Source organism: Thalassophryne amazonica, chromosome 1, assembly GCF_902500255.1.
Source record: "Thalassophryne amazonica chromosome 1, fThaAma1.1, whole genome shotgun sequence".
In the NCBI taxonomy this organism is placed as follows: Eukaryota; Metazoa; Chordata; class Actinopteri; order Batrachoidiformes; family Batrachoididae; genus Thalassophryne; species Thalassophryne amazonica.
Genome location: NC_047103.1, coordinates 119,419,861 through 119,442,884, shown reverse-complemented (window position 1 = coordinate 119,442,884; position 23,024 = coordinate 119,419,861). Strand labels below are relative to the sequence as shown.

Sequence of the window (23,024 nt, the reverse complement as noted above, 5' to 3'; positions counted from 1 at the left end):
CCTACTCCCGAAAGTGGAGCAGCTGCACTCTGAGGTTTCTGCCATGAAACATGCACTGCACCTGCAGTCCAACACCTGCGAAGATCTGCGCGCTGTCACGGCTGAGGTGAGCCATCGACTTGGTGCCTTGGAGAAGCACGCTGACTATGCTGCATCGGAGGGGCGGTTGAATGCGGAAGGTGGTAGTGGCACGGTATGGAATGGCGCAGTGGTTGACGCGCTGGCAGGGGGGACTGGGGCACCAAGAGGAGAAAACCAGGAACACCTGTCACAGAAACCGCCGCCTCGAACTGTGGAGAGGGTTGAATCTGCAGCTACTTCTGGATTATCAACGACTTCACTGGGTTCTCCAAAATGGAGCCTGGTGGTGAAGAGAGGCCAACAGAAGCTCACTGAGCTGCTCACTGAGCTGCCCGCTGATCCTAAGCAAGGATTATGCACTGGTAAATTAACATTGAGGCAGAAGAAAGCTGTGAAAACTATTGTGGGCACAGGATCAGCGAGGAACATTAAAGTGGTAATAACTAAACTGGTGAGTGTTTTTGCTACCAAGTTCTCGCTGGAAATAGACCCTGAAACTCTGTGTGTTCATCTTGAGGAGAAACTCTCTCGTAAGATGTCGTGTCAAAAGATTGCCACCGTGAATAACAGATACGCTTTGTTTAAAATATCTGCCGAATGCAAGGATCTTGGTGACATGTATAACCCAGAGTTGTGGCCAGCGGGAGCGTATGTACGGCGCTTCTTTGAACCCCGGAAAGTTGGTTTTATTGGTGCTAATGCCAATGCTGCTGTTCTATCTGCTGGGGCTTTAGATGTGCCTGCTACCGGTACGGTAGCTCAGGTCTGACACTGTGATGGAGATAAGTGTCCTGTTTTACAACTGTTGTGGCCTGCATTTGGCTCAGAGCGCGGCGGATAGAGCTCGCTGTACTGTTGTGGATCAGTTGTTGGAGCACTGTGACATTCTGTGCCTACAGGAAACTTTTTTAGCCAAACAGGATCTTAAAAATCTTAATTTAATTAATGATAATTTTCACAGTGTAGGTGAATCTACCACTGATCTTTGCTTGGGTTTAAGGAAGGGTAGAGTTCCAGGAAGGGTGGCAATTCTGTGGAATAAGAAGCTGGATCCGGTAGTAAATGTTATTAGGCTTGGTGTGGACTGGTGTATTGCTGTGCACTTGAAGCAGTCTGATAAGGATTTTGTTATTTTAAATGTTTATACCCCTTTTGAAAGTCAGATAAATGAAGAGGACTATATGAATAAGTTAGCATTTATTAGCTCTTTTTTGTTAAATGAACATTTTACAAGTTTTTATTGTTGGAGATATGAATGCTGATATTTCAGATGATAGTTCAGTGTTTGCTAACCACCTGAAACATCTATGGAGAAATAATAATTTGATTCTGTCCAGCAGGGAGCTGTTGCCTCCTGATAGTTATACATATATTAGTGAGGCCTGGTAAACCACATCCTGGTTGGATCACTGTCTCTCAACAGCTGATGTGCATTCATCTTTAGTGCATATGGAAATTGTATATAACACATCAAATTCAGACCATATTCCTTTTAAAATGGTTATTAGATTTGATAAAATACCTGACACTTTTGAATGTGTAAACAAAAACAAATCTAATCCAGATCGAGTGGACTGGTCCTCTCTAGTAGAGGAAGATATTGATTCCTATTTTACTTTTAGTGATCTATACATACAACTGCCCAGAGAGGCAATCCTCTGCACAAACAGTAGCTGTTATGACACAGATTATAAAGTTGATATCTCCGCAATGTACAATGATATTGTTACAGCTTTACTTAAAGCTGGTGAGCCTCTTCTGAAGCTTAAAAATAAGAGGAGAGGTAGACCTGGCTGTAACGCACATGTGGCTGAAGTCCATGCAGAAGCATGTGAAGCTACTAAATTATGGGCAGTGGCTGGTAAACCTAGACATGGACCTATTCTTGAACACAAGAAGCTTACAAATACAAAATATAAATACGCTGTATGGTACATTAGTAAAAATGAACAATGTCTGAGGGCTGATGCCATGGCCAATAACACTATGTAACAAATTTTTATTTTTGTTTTGTTCCTGGGTACACAGTGTGTTTTCCTAACCTGTTATGCCTTAAATAAATAGAAAATAGCTGTTATTCCACAGAAACTTTGCTTCTGTGATCAGGACAATGATATTTTGAAATTTGTCTGTTTTCAAGAATATTCTCGATTCACCTTCACTGCTACTGAGTAGTCTTCTAGAATATTCTTTAACTCCTAGAACTGTCCAGAATTTTCTAGAAGTTTCCAGAATTATCTAGAAATTTCAAGAAACTTTTAGAACTTTCTAGAATGTTAAAAATAAAATCAAAGTTTGTGCTGAATGTAGTCATTTTTCCATAGACTTTAGACATAAGCAGTTGAAGTATAACACTTAGAAGCCAGGAACAAAAATTATGTTAAATAGTGTAATTTTTTAGGTAAAAACAACAAATCCTTTTGGAAAGAGGTACACTTTATTAATAACTAGAAACCATCTTTGTCATGTACAGTAGATGTCTCTGGTGTAAATGCAATTACTGCACTTTGGCAACGACACTACGACCGTCTCATCTGTGTCCCGTCTGAGTGTTACCATGTAAACTCTGTTGAAGGTGAAAATACAATAAAGACACATGAGGTGGTTCAAGCTATTAGAAATGTATCAGTTATTAAGTCTTCTGGCATGGATTCCATCTTTGCTGAGCATCTTAAATTTGCTAGTTTAAGGTTGGCTCCTCTTCTTGCCCTGTGTTTTACTGCCTTCATGGTCCATGGCTGTCTTCCTGACTCCATGATGACAGTGTTGCTGCTTCCTGTTATCAAGGATAAAGCAGGGAAATTATGCAGCTCTGACAATTACAGACCTATTGCTCTTGCTAATGTACTGTCTAAAGTACTTGAGCAAATTCTTCTGGAGAGAGTTAATACTTTGATTATCTCTTCAGAATATCAATTTAGATTTAAAGCCATGCATAGTACTGATTTGTGTATATATATTCTAAAAGAATTACTGAGTGATTATAAACGGAAAAACTCATCAATATTCTTGTGAACCATGGAAAATTGTTCAGAAAATTGAGTGATGCTGGTGTTCCCAAATCCATAGTGAGGCTACTAATGTATTGGTATGCACATCAAAAAATGCAGGTGAAATGGGGTAATTGTATATCTTCCCATTTTCAGTTCAGCAATGGAGTCGGACAAAGGAACATTTTGTCCCCAATTTTATTTTTTATATGAATGGTCTGAACAGCTGAATGGGTGTAGAACTGGTTGTGTGGTTGGGGATACAGTGGTGAACCATTTCATGTATGCTGATGACTGTGTTTTGTTTAGTCCCAGTTCTGCTGGGATACAGCAATTGTTGAATGTGTGTGCCATGTATGGAGAAAAACATGACATAAAATATATGAAAATTATGATCATGATTGCCAGAACGAATGATGACAAACATTTGTTTTTTCCTGATTTTACTCTGTCAGGTCATGTGCTGAATGTATGTAATCAGGTGAGGTATCTTGGTCATGTGATCACATACGCTGAGTGAAGATGAGGATATTTTTCATCAGTGTCGTGCGCTATATGTCAGAGCAAACACATTAGTTCAAAAATTTGGCTACTGCTCCGACGAAGTGAAGCTGGCTTTGTTTAAAGCATTTTGTACACCTTTGTACACTATACATCTGTGGATAAACTATAAGAAAGCGAAACTTCAGAGACTACAAGTGGCTTATAATGACTGAGAATTTTATTAAAAAGTTCCCGATGGACCAGTGCCACTGAAATGTTTGTGACGTCACATGTGTACACTCTCCAAGCCATTTTAAGAACAATGATATTTAGGTTCATCTCTCGTTTAAGTAATTCTGATAAGATTGTTCAGTGTCACACGCTATATGGCACAGATTTGGACACACTGGTATGTGTCTTTTATTCAAGGTTGTCTAGTGTCCCTATATTATTTATTTTCTTCTTTGTTGTTGTTGCATGTATGGTGTTTTGTTTCTTTTATCTGGACCTTGAGTCTGTAATAAAGTTTATCTATATGTTTCTGAGACTAATAGAAACACCTGATTCCTTCTGTTCACTCTTTTGTCTCCTGTAGTCAAATGGTACCAAGCCAACTGCAACTTCTGGTCCCAGGTGTAAGAGGACCACGGACCAATCAGCAACAGAATCAGAGCTTCACTAACGGGTGACTGAGCCCGGGAAAACACCAGTTACAGTTTTACCTTTTATGTGATGCAGGTATCAGTGTCATCAGCCTGGTTTGCTGATTTACAGTTTATTATAACATATTTAATATATTAACATGTGAATGTGACTGACTGACTGACTGATTGATACTGGACCAAAAGGCAGTTAAGTTAGAAATACCAGGAAGGCAAAGCATCGTTTCAACTGCAGCATGTGAAGAAATTCCATTTCTATTTTTCCAGCTTGTTTGTTCAACTTTTACTTAAACCTTTAAAGATAATTAGCCAAATCAGAGCCTGAAACATACCCTAGAGAATCACTACAGGTTCTAAATAACCGCTGTGCCACACCTTAGTGAATTTAAATTCATACTTAAACAGATGTCTAATTTGTAACAGCTTTTTTTTTTTTTGTGAGTGTTCAAGTATGTTGTGCTGGTTATGAATCCTGTACATATCCACATAATACTGTTTCTAATAAAACTACATGTTATCGTTTAATATTTTTTAATTTAGTTTGACACGTTAATATTTCAGTTTAAATTGACATTTAATTTTGCACTTAAATTATTCTAATGCTCTTTTAATAATGGAATAATGAATCATCCTGAATATCATCTGCCGTTAGTAGTACTGAAGGTGCACTAACAGCCACGTGATTAGTTTGGGCCCGTGGGCTTTGGAGATCTACTGACACGAGTTCTGATGTCTTGAAAATACATTTCTCCAAGTGGTAGTAGATAGGTCTTGGTTTAGTCTTTTCCATAAATATAGTAGTACTGTGCAGAATCAGCCATTAATATCATCATAAACTATAACTTCATGGGTACTACCCTGGAACAGTGTGGATGAAACTGAGTGGTGGATGACAACAACACACAGCACCTCTGAGTATGTATCTTCAAGTACAGTCTTCTGTCTTCTCCAAGTACAAGTCTCCAAGTCTCCTGATAGCTGCCACTACAATTCAGCGTGGCCTTTTTGTTTGTGTTAAGCTGTAGGTACCATATAAAAATGCTGATTGCACTTACTAGGATCACTTTTATGTATTATATATATATATATATATATATATATATACACACACACACACATACATGAACTGGTTGCTGTCCAGACTGGACAGAAGCATATTAAAACAATATTTACAATACAAATCAGACACCTAAATCTATGAGCCACAACAACGAATTGCATCCCAAATAAATTTAAAACACAAAGAATGACAAGACAGTCAGGTGCAATTGCAAATCCAAACTTTTATTTGTGGTAAAATCAGAATAGATGCAGAGTTTTTTTTTTCGTGCAGTGCTCCTCTTCGTGCACAGCTGATAAACTAATACATAAAGCAAATACTAACTACCAGGCCTCCTCATTGAGGGTCTGACCAGCCAGAACGGACGCACCGTTCCGTTTCACTGCAGAAGCAGAAATCACATCCCAGTTTGAATACACTTTGTGACATCACCTCTGAATGTCAAAACAATTCAGATTTTAATCTGTTCTGTGGTTGAGGACAGGAAACAGGAAATCATCATCAGCTCCACTACAAATATTGTTGCACCTTTATGCTTTCTGATTGGCCAGAATTTTCCCCCATTAACACACAGGCCTGAAAATATGCAAATCACACAACAACAGAGCAATAGAATCACAGTAAATTCTGTGTTACAGAGACATTAAAGTTTCCCTCGGGCCACCAACATTCACACAGGTGCTAATGGGAAGGAAACGAGTAATGAGTTAAATGAAACGCAAAACACACACTTGGAGAAAACCTGGACACTTTTTTTTTTACTGCATGTTTTGAATTTTATTTTTTTTATTGTTTTTTTTTTTTTAGCTAAATGGTTCTTGAACATTTTGAGAGTTTATTTTTTTTTAATCCAAACCTTGGCATATGTGTGAATATTGTTTCCAAATTTGTGTGTTAATTTTAAACTGATTATTTTTGGCAAACTATTTGTAATAAACACACAATGCAAGTATAAAGGTAAATCGTATGAGTTTTCTCTTGCTAACTTTGCTCTACACCTGCTTTTAGAAAGCCATAACATAACAGTAAAGATCTAACGCCCCCTTGTGGCTAATGGGAGAATGGTAAAATGGATCGAAAGTTCCTGTCAAATATGGACCATCAGAACAGCTGGAACATCAGAACTGAACAAAACTTTAAATTAAAGGATCCGGATTTTTGAGGGTTTTTTTTTAATTGAGTGTTTACAGACGATACAGAAGTTAAAGCATCCTTTAATTCTCTGTGGTGATGGGTGAATATTTAAACGTGCTGTGATGCATCTGTGAATAACATCCTACACTCAGCTGAGGCATATCAAAGAGAGTGTGAAGAAGGTAGTGTTAATGATGTCATAATGGTGCTCATCATCTCCCATTGGACATTGGTTACAGCACATGGACAAGGTGGGGGTGTCACACATTCCACTATGTCAAACTGTCAAGCAAAACTTAGCTGTGCAGTTTGTGGTTATGTTGATAGGAACAAAATTTCACATTTGAAGGGTCGACTGTCTGAACACAAACCACTGCTCATGAGTTTGCGTACAGTCAAGGAAATAAAAATATAATTAGAACTATTCTAGACTTGCATGTCTTGGACTAGTGATGCCATTGGAAGATTGGTCTCCATGAAGTTATGTATGTTAGTAAGATACCTTAAGAATCTCCCATCCTATTTTCTTCAAATCTGGTAAATAGATTGGGCCTACAGATGGGAAAAAGGTGACTTTATTTTGATTAAGATCAGAGGTCAACATTAAACGCCTGGAAAATGAATGATTTTTATGGAAAAGGGTTCAGACATTTTATCATTAGTGAACTTGACTTCTAATGTTGGCATGGCGTCACTGAGCTAGTTTCTATTACAACCCACTTTCACTAATATTTTGAGTATTTGCTCAATACTGCCACCTGCTTTTTGGGGAAATAGTGCAAGAGAAAACTTCAGTACACTGTTCCACTCTGTAAAGTACATGTACAATGCATGACAGCAAATACATAACCAGTGCTTTTCTCCCTCACCCCCACTGTGGGTCCAACTTCCTTCAAATGGAAAAGTTCCATGAACACAATCAGGACATTCTGCTGTTAGCAGCAAACACCTGAACACATCTCAGTGTTGGTCTGAAAGCAACAATGATACAAAAACTATCTTTGACCAGTGATGGCTTATATAATTCAGTCAGCTGTTCTAAATCACATTTGATTGGATTAGATTTGCTGTACATTCATGCCCAAAGTGCAGTTGCCAAGAATATTTTAATGGAAGAATAATTTTTGGAAAAATAATTAAGTGAATACCAGTTTAACTTTCACAAACAATGATGCCACATTGCTAGGATTTCTCAAAAACTAAAAGTATTATCATGAAAAGTGACAAACTGTGTCCATCCTGGAATAGATATAGAACAAACCAGCATGAGGAGACAAATGCAAGAAATGTATGAAATAGAACATTACACTGAAACAGGAGATATTTGGACACAAATGCCTGTCATCTATATGTGGTATATGACAGGAGACAGCAGTAGAACGTGTACATGCACACAGGATAAGAAGTGCAATCGTTTTGTTTTTTTTTTAATTGTGACTAATATTAATCCATAGTACTTGATTATTACAATTCAGTAAAAACTATAAATCTCTGATAATGAGTTTTATAAATGGGAGTTTTTGCCACCTTGTTAAAAATTTCTTGGTATTTTGGGAGAGAAATGAAAACTGAATGATACTGCAGTGGTGACATCAAGAGGGTGTTTTGTATGTGGACACCATCAGTTTGTTCCACAGCGACATATTCAAAGAGAAATTCTTGCATCTTTAGCATTAAAAAGCCCACACTACCCCAGAAAAATAGAAATTTCTACTCATACAAATTACATTCAACATTCAAGTGCCAGTGTTTTGTTAATTGTCTTTTGGTCAAGTCTCTTCTTAAAATATTAGCTTTGTATTAGGCTTATAAAAATAAATAGTTCTCAAAAATGTTTGATAATCACACAAACTAGCAGCAAAAGTAGATTATAGAACTGTGTTTGTGTGCGTGTAAGCAGCTGAATTATACAGTTACTGTCAACTACAAAGTTCACCTGCTCCAAAATCACATGCGCACATAGTAAACTGCAGAGAAATTATCAAATCTTTTTGACACCTGTGTGCACAAAGCTGTTTCATAGGTTTTAAAGGACATAAAACTCACTCCAGTATTTCAAGCTTGATGTGATTTATAGCCACTGAGCCACAGCAACGAACCATAGACTGTGCTCCACTGACGCTCGATATCACCTTCACTTTTTAAGGCATCAAAGGTCGCGGAAAGAAAAAAAACACTAATGATGATGTGAAGGGTTTATTTTTGTAGTTAATGAGTTTAAACATTCTACAAAACAAACTGAACACAGTCTTCTAAATAGTAAAACTGACAGCCTGACCATGTCTGAGTGTTATGTGTTTGCCTTCACATTTTCATGCGACACCACTGCATTAAATATAAACTGCTGTTGGACAAACATCAGTTCTACCTCAGACATCATTTGGTTCTGATGTGACGGTGACCAATGTCTGAAATTTACAACCAAGACACTAAATATATATCAAAAACAGTAAGCCGATGATTTGATCTCCTTTAATCATGCTATCGGAATCTCACGTCTGTCAATTTACAAGAGTCTGCCTAAGAAAAGGAGTCTGTGTGCCACCAACAAGACACAGAGTGCAGCTGAACTGTCTTCTACACTGCTCGACCAAAGCTAGAGTAGATCACTTCACACAACTTGCCAACTAGGTCACCAAAGACTACAAGCTAGACAAAGGGATTGTTGCTAGAAGATTCAGAATACAGTCTTCTACTACAGCTACCTTACTACACAAACCAGGCTGAAAAAGACATGTTTCAGCCCAAAGAGAATCTAGTCAAAGTGAGCAAGATGAGGACATGGGAAACACCGTCGTTTTTCTCCATGTCAGACACAATGAAAGATACACTGAGAAGTGTTCTTCATACTTGGAAGGAAAATATTGCTAACAAGCTATAATGACAAAAGCTTACTTATATGGGTGATGACAAGTCAGTGCTTATCCCTGGAGTGGACACCGTACTGTGAAGAAAATTGGAATCAATGACTCCACCTGGGCAGGACCGGGAACCTTCTGCTCAGGAATCCACGGCCACCACACTTGTAATAATATTTCTACTGCAAAAGAAAAAAAGAGGCAGCGGTGTCGATGGTAGTGGTTTGTGTGGCCAGTAAATACTTCACAACATGGATTGTGTTGTTTAAATCAAGTATAATGTTGTGTCTGACTTGAACTTTGGCTACACTGCCCATACGCTTTAAGAAAACAGACAAATCTGTATGAAATATATGCAGAGTGCAAACAAGTCTCCGTTTATATCTGCATTTTGTGTTGAGCACAAATGAGCCCCGACTGCTGTCCCACAAAGCCGCATGCTCTGTGATAACAGGAAAAAGAAAAAGGTCAAATTCCACAAGAAGAAACTAAAAAAAACGATACCTTTAATTTTGCATATTTATTTCCTGAATTGTGCATCTTCCTAATTTGTATTTTGTCCATTTCAAGTATTTATAAGTGTACCTGCAGCATTCTGTAAACATATGAAAGGTGTATTATTTCCAATTCTATTAAATCAGTGACCTTTGCTGATGTCACATGCATACCCTGTTCTGGACTTTATTTTCAAACAACTGAAGCTACAAATTCAAATGACATTCATTGTGATGAATTCGACCCAGCCTTAAAGCATGTTCCAATCTTGAGCAAACCAGCAATTTGAAGGCATGATGCAGATATCAGAATATGTTGTAGTGTGCCATATGACTGGACCCTAGGGGTGCAAAATAGCCACAACAATGGAGTGAAACAGTCCAAAAAAATAATTATGTCAATTACAGGAGATGTCTAACATGACATAAGACAGTATTAAGTTCAATGATTGCGCTCAACAGACAGGCTAATCCCACCCCCCCCCCCCCCCCCAACACACACACACAAAAATGTGAACACACTACACCTGTATGAAACTATGTCAACAGTGTTCCTGTTTGGACTTTCTGAAATCAATACAGGATTAAAATTACACAACCCCAAATCAGAAAAAGTTGGGACAGTATGGAAAAAAACCCCACAGTGATTCTTACATTTACTTTGATGTTTATTTCATTGCAGACAGTATTAACCAAAGATATTTCATGTTTTATGTGGTCAACTTCATTCCATTTGTTAATATTCATCCATTCATGAATTGCAGGCCTGCAACAGATTACAAAAAAAGTTTGGAGAGATGCAATTTAGAGCTAGTGAATAAGGTGGGGAAAAAAAAGGTATTTCAAATGGTTCATGTCAACAGGCGACTGTAATGATTTGGTGCAAAAGCCGTATTCCCAAAAAGCCGAGTCGGATGAGCAAAGATGAGCAGAGGATCTGTAGTCTGGCAACAAACGAGCGAGAAGATTACTAAATGTTTAAAATAATGTTCATTAAAGAAAGACTGGAAGGGATTCATTTGCAAAGGGCAAGAGCGCAAGCCTAAAATGGACACTCATGATCTCCGATCCCTCAGGTGGCACTGCATCAACAACAGCTACTCATCAATAGTTGATATAACCATATGGGTAGGAATTGCATTGGGAAATCTTTGTGAAACACTACAATACCTACAATGTATTGTGGTCAGACAAATCAGTGTTCCAGGTGTATTTTTGTTGTTGTTTTTGTTTTGTTTTTTTAGGAAATTGGCCGCATGTTTGACCCGATGCTCCTGGTGGCCATCATCACACTTTTGACAGAAATCTGACTGGCTAATTGACCATTCTTCTTGGCAGAATTGGTCAATTTCCACTGAATTCCTTGGTTTGGTGGCACTGGCAGATGTATTCGATAAGGATCGGTCAAGATTTTAGGCAGGCCAGATGGGACCTGATTATTCAAAATCTTTTAAGTAAGAAGAAGAATTTTAAATTCTATTCTAGAATTAACAGGAAACCAATGAAGAGAGGCCAATATGGGTGAGATATGCTCTCTCCTTCTAGTCCCCGTTAGTACTCTAGCTGCAGCATTTTGAATTAACTGAAGGCTTTTCAGGGAACTTTTAGGACAACCTGATAATAATGAATTACAATAGTCCAGCCTAGAGGAAATAAATGCATGAATTAGTTTTTCAGCATCACTCTGAGACAAGACCTTTCTAATTTTAGAGATATTGCGTAAATGCAAAAAAGCACTCCTACATATTTGTTTAATATGCGCTTTGAATGACATATCCTGATCAAAAATGACTCCAAGATTTCTCACAGTATTACTAGAGGTCAGGGTAATGCCATCCAGAGTAAGGATCTGGTTAGACACCATGTTTCTAAGATTTGTGGGGCCAAGTACAACAACTTCAGTTTTATCTGAGTTTAAAAGCAGGAAATTAGAGGTCATCCATGTCTTTATGTCTGTAAGACAATCCTGCAGTTTAGCTAATTGGTGTGTGTCCTCTGGCTTCATGGATAGATAAAGCTGGGTATCATCTGCGTAACAATGAAAATTTAAGCAATACCGTCTAATAATACTGCCTAAGGGAAGCATGTATAAAGTGAATAAAATTGGTCCTAGCACATTCCCCATTTACATGAACAAATTGTAATCTATTAGATAAATATGATTCAAACCACCGCAGCGCAGTGCCTTTAATACCTATGGCATGCTCTAATCTCTGTAATAAAATTTTATGGTCAACAGTATCAAAAGCAGCACTGAGGTCTAACAGAACAAGCACAGAGATGAGTCGACTGTCTGAGGCCATAAGAAGATCATTTGTAACCTTCACTAATGCTGTTTCTGTACTATGATGAATTCTAAAACCTGACTGAAACTCTTCAAATAGACCATTCCTCTGCAGATGATCAGTTAGCTGTTTTACAACTACCCTTTCAAGAATTTTTGAGAGAAAAGGAAGGTTGGAGATTGGCCTATAATTAGCTAAGATAGCTGGGTCAAGTGATGGCTTTTTAAGTAATGGTTTAATTACTGCCACCTTAAAAGCCTGTGGTACATAGCCAACTAATAAAGATAGATTGATCATATTTAAGATCGAAGCATTAAATAATGGTAGGGCTTCCTTGAGCAGCCTGGTAGGAATGGGGTCTAATAGACATGTTGATGGTTTGGATGAAGTAACTAATGAAAATAACACAGAACAATCTGAGAGAAAGAGTCTAACCAAATACCGGCATCACTGAAAGCAGCCAAAGATAACGATACACCTTTGGGATGGTTATGAGTAATTTTTTCTCTAATAGTTAAAATTTTATTAGCAAAGAAAGTCATGAAGTCATTACTAGTTAAAGTTAAAGGAATACTTGGCTCAATAGAGCTCTGACTCTGTCAGCCTGGCTACAGTGCTGAAAAGAAACCTGGGGTTGTTCTTATTTTCTTCAATTAGTGATGAGTAGTAAGATGTCCTAGCTTTACGGAGGGCTTTTTTATAGAGCAACAGACTCTTTTTCCAGGCTAAGTGAAGATCTTCTAAATTAGTGAGACGCCATTTCCTCTCCAACTTATGGGTTATCTGCTTTAAGCTGCGAGTTTGTGAGTTATACCACAGAGTCAGGCACTTCTGATTTAAAGCTCTCTTTTTCAGAGGAGCTACAGCATCCAAAGTTGTCTTCAATGAGGATGTAAAACTATTGACGAGATACTCTATCTCACTTACAGAGTTTAGGTAGCTACTCTGCACTGTGTTGGTATATGGCATTAGAGAACATAAACCTAGTTACAGCGCTTTCTGAAAGACTTCTAGTGTAATGAAACTTATTCCCCACTGCTGGGTAGTCAATCAGAGTAAATGTAAATGTTATTAAGAAATGATCAGACAGAAGGGAGTTTTCAGGGAATACTGTTAAGTCTTCAATTTCCATACCATAAGTCAGAACAAGATCTAAGATATGATTAAAGTGGTGGGTGGACTCATTTACATTTTGAGCAAAGCCAATTGAGTCTAATAATAGATTAAATGCAGTGCTGAGGCTGTCATTCTCAGCATCTGTGTGGATGATGCTAAAACCGCAGTGCTTTACAGGTGGGGCAGTGTACTCACAGTTGAATCCCTCAACTTCATTTCTCCAAATATATCTCATCATTGTACCCAACTAAATCTTTATCTCATCTGACCATAAGTCTTTCATTCAGAAGGTTTTTTCTTTGCCCAGCTGCAAATTTTAGTTGAGCTTAAAGGTGTCAATTTTGTAGCAGAAACTTCTTTATTGAAAGGCTGCTTCACTGTCACATGGTGTTGCAAAGCTAGCTAACTGTAGACACTGATGCTGGTATTTCAGCAGCTTTGAGTTCTTGACAGTCCTGTGCCTTAGTGGCTCCTGGGTTGTTCCTGACCATCCAAACCTGACCATGATTGGTCCATGTTCCTGACCATGATTGTAATGCAGCGAAGACATGCACATCCAAAACACGTAAAGAGGCGTGTTGGACCAAGAAGAATTCTACCAAAGACAGACACCGAATGATCCGTACAACCACAACAACAGCTGACACAACGTCTGACGAAGGGCAGGTTGCCCGAAATGTTATGTCTTATTAAATAAAGCTTTTTTTTTGTATTGGAGCGCTGTGGTTGTGCGGATCATTCGGTTTCTATCCCTGACCATGACTGTGGAATATACGATTCTTTTGAAATGACTCGAAGACATTTCTTGCTTGTTAAAAATGCATGATCCCTTTTCTGAAATCTGTTCTGATCTCCTTGGGCTTTCCTATTGATATGTGTGTTGGTCAATCCAATGAGTGCTGTCAAACAAAAACTTTTTATGTTAGCACAGATAACCTACGAACTGTCACTCATGATCACTAAAAGGAAGAAGCCCCAATGTATCTTTCAGCTCAACTAAAAGAATGGTGTTAGTGGGTGTTTATATTATTATTTTTTCTATTATTAAGATGTTTATTGTACAATCATTCTGTCCCAGAAAAAAAACAATACTTCAAAGAAATGATTGAAATGCTAATATTGTCATTACGTTTATGATGATGACTGTATGTAACGGTGTGACTACAACTGTTAACACAAACTACAACTGACTACAACAGTTAATAACATACACTGTTTAAGACCTGTCATACTCTGGACTCGTAAAAGTCAACAGACATGGAAAACTGCAACGAAAATCATTTTTTAACTTAACAATCTCAGTTGTAAACTCTCACGATAGACCAGCTTATTTGACAGAACTACACATCTGCAACAGCAACAAAAGCTAAAAGATCTTATTTTGTGTCACTTTGGAAGCGATACTTTACAAAAACATTTTAAACCCAAAGAGACTGAGTTCTTTCAATTGGCACTGCAAAAAGGAAACACATTTCAATGCCAAACAATTAAATCCAAATTGTTATGAATGATTGATGCAAATTATTTAAAAAAAAAGTTTAATCACATAATGGTTGAAGACAATGATATAAAGTGGTTGCATACCATTTCTTAGAGTAACAAAATAGGCAAAACCTTTTGAATTTATGAGTGTCTTGGTGGCTTCACTCAGTAGTCTAATAATGTAATGTCAGTTTTTGCGGAAACCATACTCTCTAGGCAGATTTACAGTTGTACATTTCTTAACAACAGATTACTGAGGGATGAGCAAATATTCTTAAATACCAACTTGTGCTTTTCAATCACCTTTTCACAGTGACTTGGGGTGGTAAATGTTGGCCCATTAGAAGTTGGATCATTGAGACACATGTTAATATACTGTATTAAAAGTTTGATTTGAGCTAATAAAACACTAAAAATGCCTAAAACCCAAGTGGGTGAGTATTTTTTATTAAAATGTTTCCATCTGTCATGGAACAACAGACAGTCACAGTGATTGTAGTGTTTTATCCATTTAGTGTTGTATGTGACACATGAAATTTCATATTTGGCAACAACCACAGACAAAAATGTTAATATTCCCTCTTGTTTAGGAAATATGTAAAAATGAACATCTGTGGAACATTTATAAAAGCACCTTAAAGCCAAACACAATCTTAGTTTTAATTAAAGCATACATACTTTTTAAAGTTAATTTATTTAGCTTAATTTTGGGAAACAAAGCCCTTTTAGGTCAACCAGTGACAGCTGCCCTATGAGAATGCATAGTGGAAAAACTTGCTTTTGAAGTTTTTAAATATGTTCTATATTTTCATTTAGTCAGATTTCCTGGTTTTGCTATAATAGCTGAAAAACAATGTAGGAGGTCAAAGGGGCAAAAGGGCTTTTACAAATATGGGTCCAAAAGATGTGAAGCCATTGTCACCTCCATGGTAACCAGCTTCGGATTACATTTGTATGTTGGTGTCCTCCTGTCTCCTATGACAGATATGCATCATCAGTGACTGCATAACCCCCCCCCAAAACAAACACACTCCCAGCAAACAAACAAACAAAAAAAGAAAGCAAAGGTCTCCCAAAAACTATATAAATAAAGTGCATATTATTCCTAAAATTGATTTTAAGAAACCTGCTCATGCATGATGCCAAATGTTTTTAACTAAAATCTTTCTATAATCGATTGTCATTTGCAATTTTATTGTGTCCCTTTTTTAATTCTGACTGGGTGGCTCTTTCTGCTGAGCGGCAACAGATCAAAGACATGTATTGCTGTAGCCATGTGATGAGTGTGAGCAGGTATTAGGTGAAATGATTGATTGAAACACCTCAAACAAAGTTAAATGTGTGTTAAATCAACTTTCTAAATCAATGATCAAAGTAAAGTGCAAGCTAAAGTACAAAGCTTTGTGCTACACTTAAGATTAAATGCAATACAGCTGAACCAAACCCACCGTGGGGTGGGCAGTTTTGTCTGTAGGAGCGAGGGTAGCTGTTTTAGTAATGCTGTATCCAACAACTATCTGTAAATGTACAGTAGCTTGGTCCCTAAACTTTACACCAGCAAACTTGCACTCAAATATCAAAATACTCCAACATCACTGTACTTTACAGGTACAAGCGAAACATCAAAGTGCTTTCCCATAATGTTTTATCTAAAAGGAATCTTACCTTTCTAAGAGCACATTATAACAAAAGGCATTCCAACGAAAAACCAAGAAGCTTCTGGAGAATCTGCCAAATACGTTTCAGCACATGACTCAAATTCTTTGTGAATAAGGTGTCCTCTGAGGCTTCCTCACCTCAGGTTTTCTTGCAACTTCAAACTAGAAAAAATGGTTTGTCATTACACTGGTGTGAATAACATTTCCCAACATCCCATACAAGTCACACTTAAGGACAACAGTTTGTCATGGACTTAAGCTCGAGCTCAACATGATGCCATACTACAATCCTGTGAAAATAACAGAAAACTCTGACTACAATGTCAGGTGCTGTAATCAACATAATTGAAGCCTGCTACATAACTGCCATTTTTAACTGCTTGACCAAAAAACAACAGCACTTGCATATGTTTTATTGTCTTTGTTCAAAGGATTGAGTTTTTGTAGATGGTGTTTTCATACTTTCTCTTTACTATTCTTGGTGTCAAACATGTACGAAGTGCACAGTGAGGTAAGCTCACTAGGAACTGCCTGAGTAGATGTTGAGTAATCAGAATCCTTTTTGTGCACTTCAAGTGTTGCTTCATTGAGAAGTAGATCTTTTCCACTGACTTTTTTTAATCTTGTGCATTACTCATTTTTTTACACTCTACAGATTATTTATAGCTTTCCATTACTTAAAGAGGAACTCTGGGGTTTTCAACTTGGGCCTTATTTTCAGACATTTCTGGATTCAGCTTTTCATTGGGGTCATTTTTTTAATCAGTCCAATACTGACTGACCATGGCTTAAATGGTTATACAATGTAATGGCACTGGGCAAGCTAAAATTTTCAGAAACTGCTTCTTGTCGTAACTGAACAGGTGAAAATATCATTAGAAGGGTCTAGTAGCATGGCGAGGATGGCTACAGATGTACATGTGCGACTGTATTCAGTCATTTTAGAAAGTTTATTTGCATTTACTGAAACAGCTATGCACACAAGTGCCTCCTCCTTGCCACCAGACACTTTTGATATTTTCACCTGTTCTGTTAAACTTGAGTTTTAGTTTGCCTCATGTTGTTCTTTACAGTAGTGGCCCAGATAATTTCAGAGTGAGAAGTTTATTTTAATTCATGTTACATGTATTTTCCATAAATAATTCCATTTATTTATTTATTTACAGTTGTGCTCAAAAGCTTACATACCCTGGCAGAATTTTTGATTTTTTGCAAATTTTTCAGTGAATATGAATAACACAAAAACTTTATTTCATTTTACTCATAGTTAGTGGTGGTATGAAGCCATTTATTGTCAAACAACTTTATTTCTTTTAAATAATAATGACAACAGAAACACCCAAAATTACCCTGATCAAAGGTTTACATACCCTGGTGATTTTGGCCTGATAACATGCACACAAGTTGACACAAACAGGTTTGAATGGCTACAAAAGGTAACCATCCTCATCTGTGATCTGTTTTCTTGCAATCAGTGTGTGTATAAAAGGTATGTGAGTTTCTGGGCTCTTGACAGACCCTTGCATCTTTCATCTAGTGCTACACTGACATTTCTGGAAAAGCAAAATTGTCAAAGAAAAGGGAATTGACCTGTATAAAACCGGTAAGGGATATAAAAAGATATCCAAAGGACTCAGAATGCCAATCAGCAATATTCAAACTGTAATTGAGAAGTGGAAAATGAGGGATTCTGTTGAAATCAAACCATGGTCATGTAGACCAACAAAAATTGCAGCAACAACTGCGGGGAAAATCGTTTGGGATGCAAAAAAACCCCACAAATAACTTTGGCTGAAATACAGGACACACTCTCAAAAAAGTGGTGTGGCTGTTTCAAGATGCACAAAAAGGAGGCACTTGAAGAAAAATGGGCTGTATGGTTGAGTCACCAGAAGAAAGCCATTACTACACAAATGCCCCAATGTATCCCGCTTACAAAACAGCACAGAGAACAAAGTCACTTGGGGTGATGAGACCAAAATTGATCTTTTTGGCCACAACCATAAATGTTACATTTGGAGAGGAGTCAACAAGGCCTATGATGAAAGGTACACCCTTCCTACTTTGAAACATGGAGATGAATTGCTGATTTTTTGGGGATGTGTGAGCTACAAAGGCACAGGAAACTTGGTCAAACTTGATGGCAGGATGAATACAGCATGTTATCAGGAAATACTGCAGGAAAATGTGCACTCATCAGCCCAGAAGCTGCACATAGGACATACTTAGACGTTCCAATATGACAACAATCCAAAACACAAGGCCAAGTTGACCTGTCATTGTCTACAGCAGAATAAAGTGAAGATTCTGGAATGGCCATCACAGTCTCCTGACCTCAATATCATTGAGTCACTCTGGGGAGATCTCAAACATGCAGCTTATGCAACACAGCCTAGGAATTTACAGGAACTAGAGGCTTTTGTCAAGAAGAATGGGCTGCTTTTCCATCAGAGAAAATAAAGAGCCTTGCCCACAAGTACCACAAAAAACTCCAAGCTGCCATTGACGTTAAAAGGGGGCAATACACGGTATTAAGAACTGGGGTATGTAAGCATTTGATCAGGGTCATTTAGGTAGTTTCTGTTGTCATTATTATTTAAAAAGAGTAAACAGTTGTTTGACAATAAATGGCTTCACACAGCCACTAACCATGAGTGAAAAAGTTTTTGTGTTATTCATGTTCTCTGAAAAATGGCCCCAAAAAATAAATAAATAAATCACAAATTCTGCCAGGGTATGTAAGCTTTTGAGCACAACTGTATTTATTATCAACATTTAGTTATAGCAGTGAAATCATTTCCTCTCTTTTTGAGCTGTGCTGCTTCCAGGTCAGCTCATGTGAATGATTTCCTCCTGCCGTCTCAGGGTGAAAAATATTCTCAGAGTCCCTTAGAATTTCAAGTAACCCCTCTACTGTTAAAACAAATGGAGATGATATTGTGGGTTGCCATATTGTTTAATCAATTAGATTTGGACTTTTTGTGTTGACTATTCTTTCGCACTCTGTATCCTTCTGGCTGGCTTACAGCTACATTAGCAGAGTCATTTTTGTTGACTAAAGTAATGCTGCGTTTACACATAACGATGACAAGTCATGAATGCCACGAAGTACACATTCTTGGCAGCTGATCATGAATGTAATGATTCAGGGCAGAGGCGTCAGGTGTCCTCAGGAACTGCTGCAACCTGTTACCACGCATTACGATTAATGGCACGTGTTGCTGGAGAAGTATCAGGAAGCATTATGCACGGTCAAGAATAGTGTTCTGTGTTGTTGTACGCTATTGCGCGTAACAGCGCATCGTTAAGTTCTGTCACGTTGTGAAGAAGGTGAATTGTCTCCACAAACACACACACACACCCATATTCATCCAACCGAATTCAGATAGCTCCAGTTTTTAAACTTTGTGACTGCATGCGTAGTTGGGCTCTGTGCCATGGAGTGGTGCAGAGAGGAGGAGGAGGACAGAGCCAGATGTGTGGCTTCATGCAGCATCAGGCACATGCAGCAGGTGGAACACCTGCAGGAGCACGCTGAAGAGCACTGAAATTAGACTTTTAGCCAACTTGGTGTCAGCAATCAAACTAAATGCGATGCAGCAGGGTTTAATTGTGCGCACGTTTCTTCCTCCGCCGGACTGGAGGAGGTGCAGAGATGTCCGGCTGCACGTGAGTCTCGCTCCTCTGGTTGCTCAGACTCGTTCTCCCGCCCATCGGTTACAACAGCAGGTGGAACACCTGCAGGAGCGTCCTGAGGAGCTTCAGCAGGAACTGTGGAACGACACTTGGAGCCGAGTTTAATTGTGCGCACGTGACAGAAAACTGATTTGTCGTGGCGCGCAGTGAAATGTGACGCCGCATTACAAGGCGTGTCAAAACTTTTCCAAACAGTTTCCGTGTCACTTCGTAATAACGCGTGAGTTTGGGCTCCAAGAACCATCACAAGAACCACTACGAACGTTGTCACGTTCTATTAAGGATCAATACTCATCAAGACGGATCAATACGCTCAGCTGCGACCTCCACAACGTGAGACGAAATGAGGGTGGTGTGTGACATTCGTGGAAGATTTTTTGACAGGCAAAAACATGCTCCACGAATATCAAGAATATCACGCACCAACACGCACTATTAAGAAACCTATTCAGATGCGTTAAGTCACATTAAGAATGTCAGGAATGTGTCACGAATGACAGAAAAATGACATTCATAACGCATCTTGGTTACGTGTAAACGCACCTTAAGACTCCCCCCCCCCCCCCCCCGTCAGCTAACTGGAAGGCAGCTAACAGATATAATGCAGCCTTTAAGTTAATGTTCTAATTCATTTCAACTCTCCTTCTTGACATTTGGATTTTAGGTGAATGGTGTGTGTGGGTGTGCACGCAAGCGTGTGAAGAAGGATAATGGACAACAGCTGGATTTATTGGACAGCTGTGTGCTCAATGACAGTGTTACCAAACTGTTCAGAGAGAAAGAAAGTCCATGGACCCTGTCTTCAAGTGATGAGCAGCTTTGGTAAGTTTAATTTGATTTTTATGTTTTTACTTGTTATGTATTACTGCTGCTGGTGTTAATGATGTCTGTGAACTGTTAGTGTCCCTGTATCTCACACACACACACACACACACACACACACACACACACACACACACACACACACACACACACACACACACACACACACACACACACACACACACACACACACACACACACACACACACACACACACACACACACTTCAGCAACTTGGCTGAAATCTGTTTAATTCTGATTTATTTATGTTTATGGCAATTTTTGCTTGATTGGTGGTTGCATGAATAAAAGTGTTGTGAATTTTCTCTCATTGCTTTGTGTGAACGTTTCTACTTCAGCTCCACAACAGTCAGAACGCTTTTCTCTCTCTCACACACACACACACACACATGCACACGCACGCACACACACACACACACACACACACACACACACACACACGCACGCACGCACACACAGAGCCCTGTCACCTACAGGAGCCACACCACTCTTATTACATTTGGCGATGACAGCAATCTGGGATATATGTGATGTCTACTTGTGATGCTGCATCATGTATTACTGTGTTTAACTGTGGGAGGATAGCTCTGAAGTCTTCGGCATAAAATGCACAGCCCACCAATGCATGCCAGTGTTACCGATTTAAAATAACCTGTTTTGCCCCACGGGCAACAACTGCTGCTGAAGTGTATCACTATCATTTTCTACTCACAATAAAAAAATCTCAAAGGGACTAATGCAACTTTTTCCACTTAAAAAAATAAATAACTAAATAAAAAATCTGGGCATAAACGGGTTAATACTAAACAGACTAGGCCCAGGCTGAAAAGTCCCAGAGTTCCTTTTTAAGTAGTTCAAGTAAACAAAACCAATCAATACAGCTACACTTCAAATATTCTGCTGCAAACTACAAGTGGGAAACACGGCACTGAAATTGTTTTCACAGTGTCCATCAGGAATGACACTTGGACGTACTGGGTGCAGTTCAACCACTGCTTACAGCCACATTTTTCACAACAGCTATAGACTTCAAAGCTTCAGTTAAGGAGGATTACCAGGCAGTGGCTTCAGATCTGTCACATCTCTACTGCTATGCTAACTGTACTGTACCACGCTGTGTGTGGTTCATACATGTTCTCCTCCAAAAGAGCAAAACAGAAAGTGCCAATCAAGAAGAATGTTCGCTGTTCAATAGTTTACTTGTGCCTGCAGTCTATATGTTAACACTCAGCAGCACTGCTCTGTAACAGCCACATTTGTAGATTACTAAATGGGACAAAATCATTGCTAAGATTCTCACAAAACCCAATGCAAATGTCATAAAACAAGGTGGCAGCTTTAAGCAGCGGCACAATATGCAAAGAATTTAGAAAGCATTTACTGAAAGACAAAAACAAAAAGTTTGTTGCCAATTAACTGAGTGAGAAAGAAAGAAAGAAATTATAAGTACTCCTTACAAATGATGGTATAAATTTCAGTTTTGCACAGAAACAATACAAGGAGAATGGTATTTCACTACGACAGTAAGCAGGCGCTTGAGCTAAATAAATTTGAAGCTCTAAGGGAGTTAAAAACAAAACTCAAAACACAGACAGAATTTTTACTTCATGCAAAGTAGGTTAAAATGGTTCCTTATGAAAATTTAAAAAAATTTTTTTTTTAAAGTTTTTATTTTTTAGTCATGGAGTTCCCAGTAAAGAAAACATTTAAAGCACATCATCTGCTGCTCCTGATCCACGCTGACCTCCTTGTACAGTGTGACAGCTGCGTGAACTGTAACACACGTGACATGTCATTATGTTCTGTGGAAGCCCCAGCTACGAAGGCCAACATAGCACATTTGGGTTTTTTTGTTTGTTTTTTTACACACCATCAGGACCTACACTAATAAGATGGGTTGACATATTGTAATAAAGACTTTCCTGATAGAATGAGCAGGAACTCTTTGATAAACACAGGTTTTAATAAATATTGCGGAACTAGAGCCAGTTTCCCAAAAGCATGATGCCATGTAGTGTAAACAAACTGAGGCAGCGTCTTGTGCCACATCCACACCAGAAGCATCCACAGCCTGAATGATAACGTATTTGTAAAACTCTTGGTTAAGGTGGGGACACACCACACAACTTTTTAAAAAGACTTGGAGTACACACTAACCAACTGATTTCAGCAGATTTTTTAT

The 23,024-nt window shown here is 38.4% G+C and overlaps 1 protein-coding gene and 1 long non-coding RNA gene across 2 annotated transcripts in view; both read left to right on the top strand.

Annotated features, from left to right (window-relative positions):
- LOC117513583 (dTDP-D-glucose 4,6-dehydratase-like) overlaps window positions 1–4,738 on the top strand; it is a 54,707-nt gene extending 49,969 nt beyond the window's left edge. Inside the window, exon 12 of the mRNA XM_034173757.1 lies at window positions 4,150–4,738. Within this exon, the coding sequence (XP_034029648.1) occupies window positions 4,150–4,193 (44 nt within the window). The 3' untranslated portion in view covers window positions 4,194–4,738. The remainder of the gene's footprint in view (window positions 1–4,149) is intronic.
- A 5,268-nt stretch (window positions 4,739–10,006) lies between these two features.
- On the top strand, window positions 10,007–18,606 carry LOC117513592. The gene is made up of 4 exons (XR_004561641.1): window positions 10,007–10,133; window positions 12,582–12,592; window positions 12,979–12,983; window positions 18,596–18,606. It is a non-coding gene; the product is annotated as an uncharacterized LOC117513592 (long non-coding RNA).
- The last annotated feature ends 4,418 nt before the right edge of the window (window positions 18,607–23,024 follow it).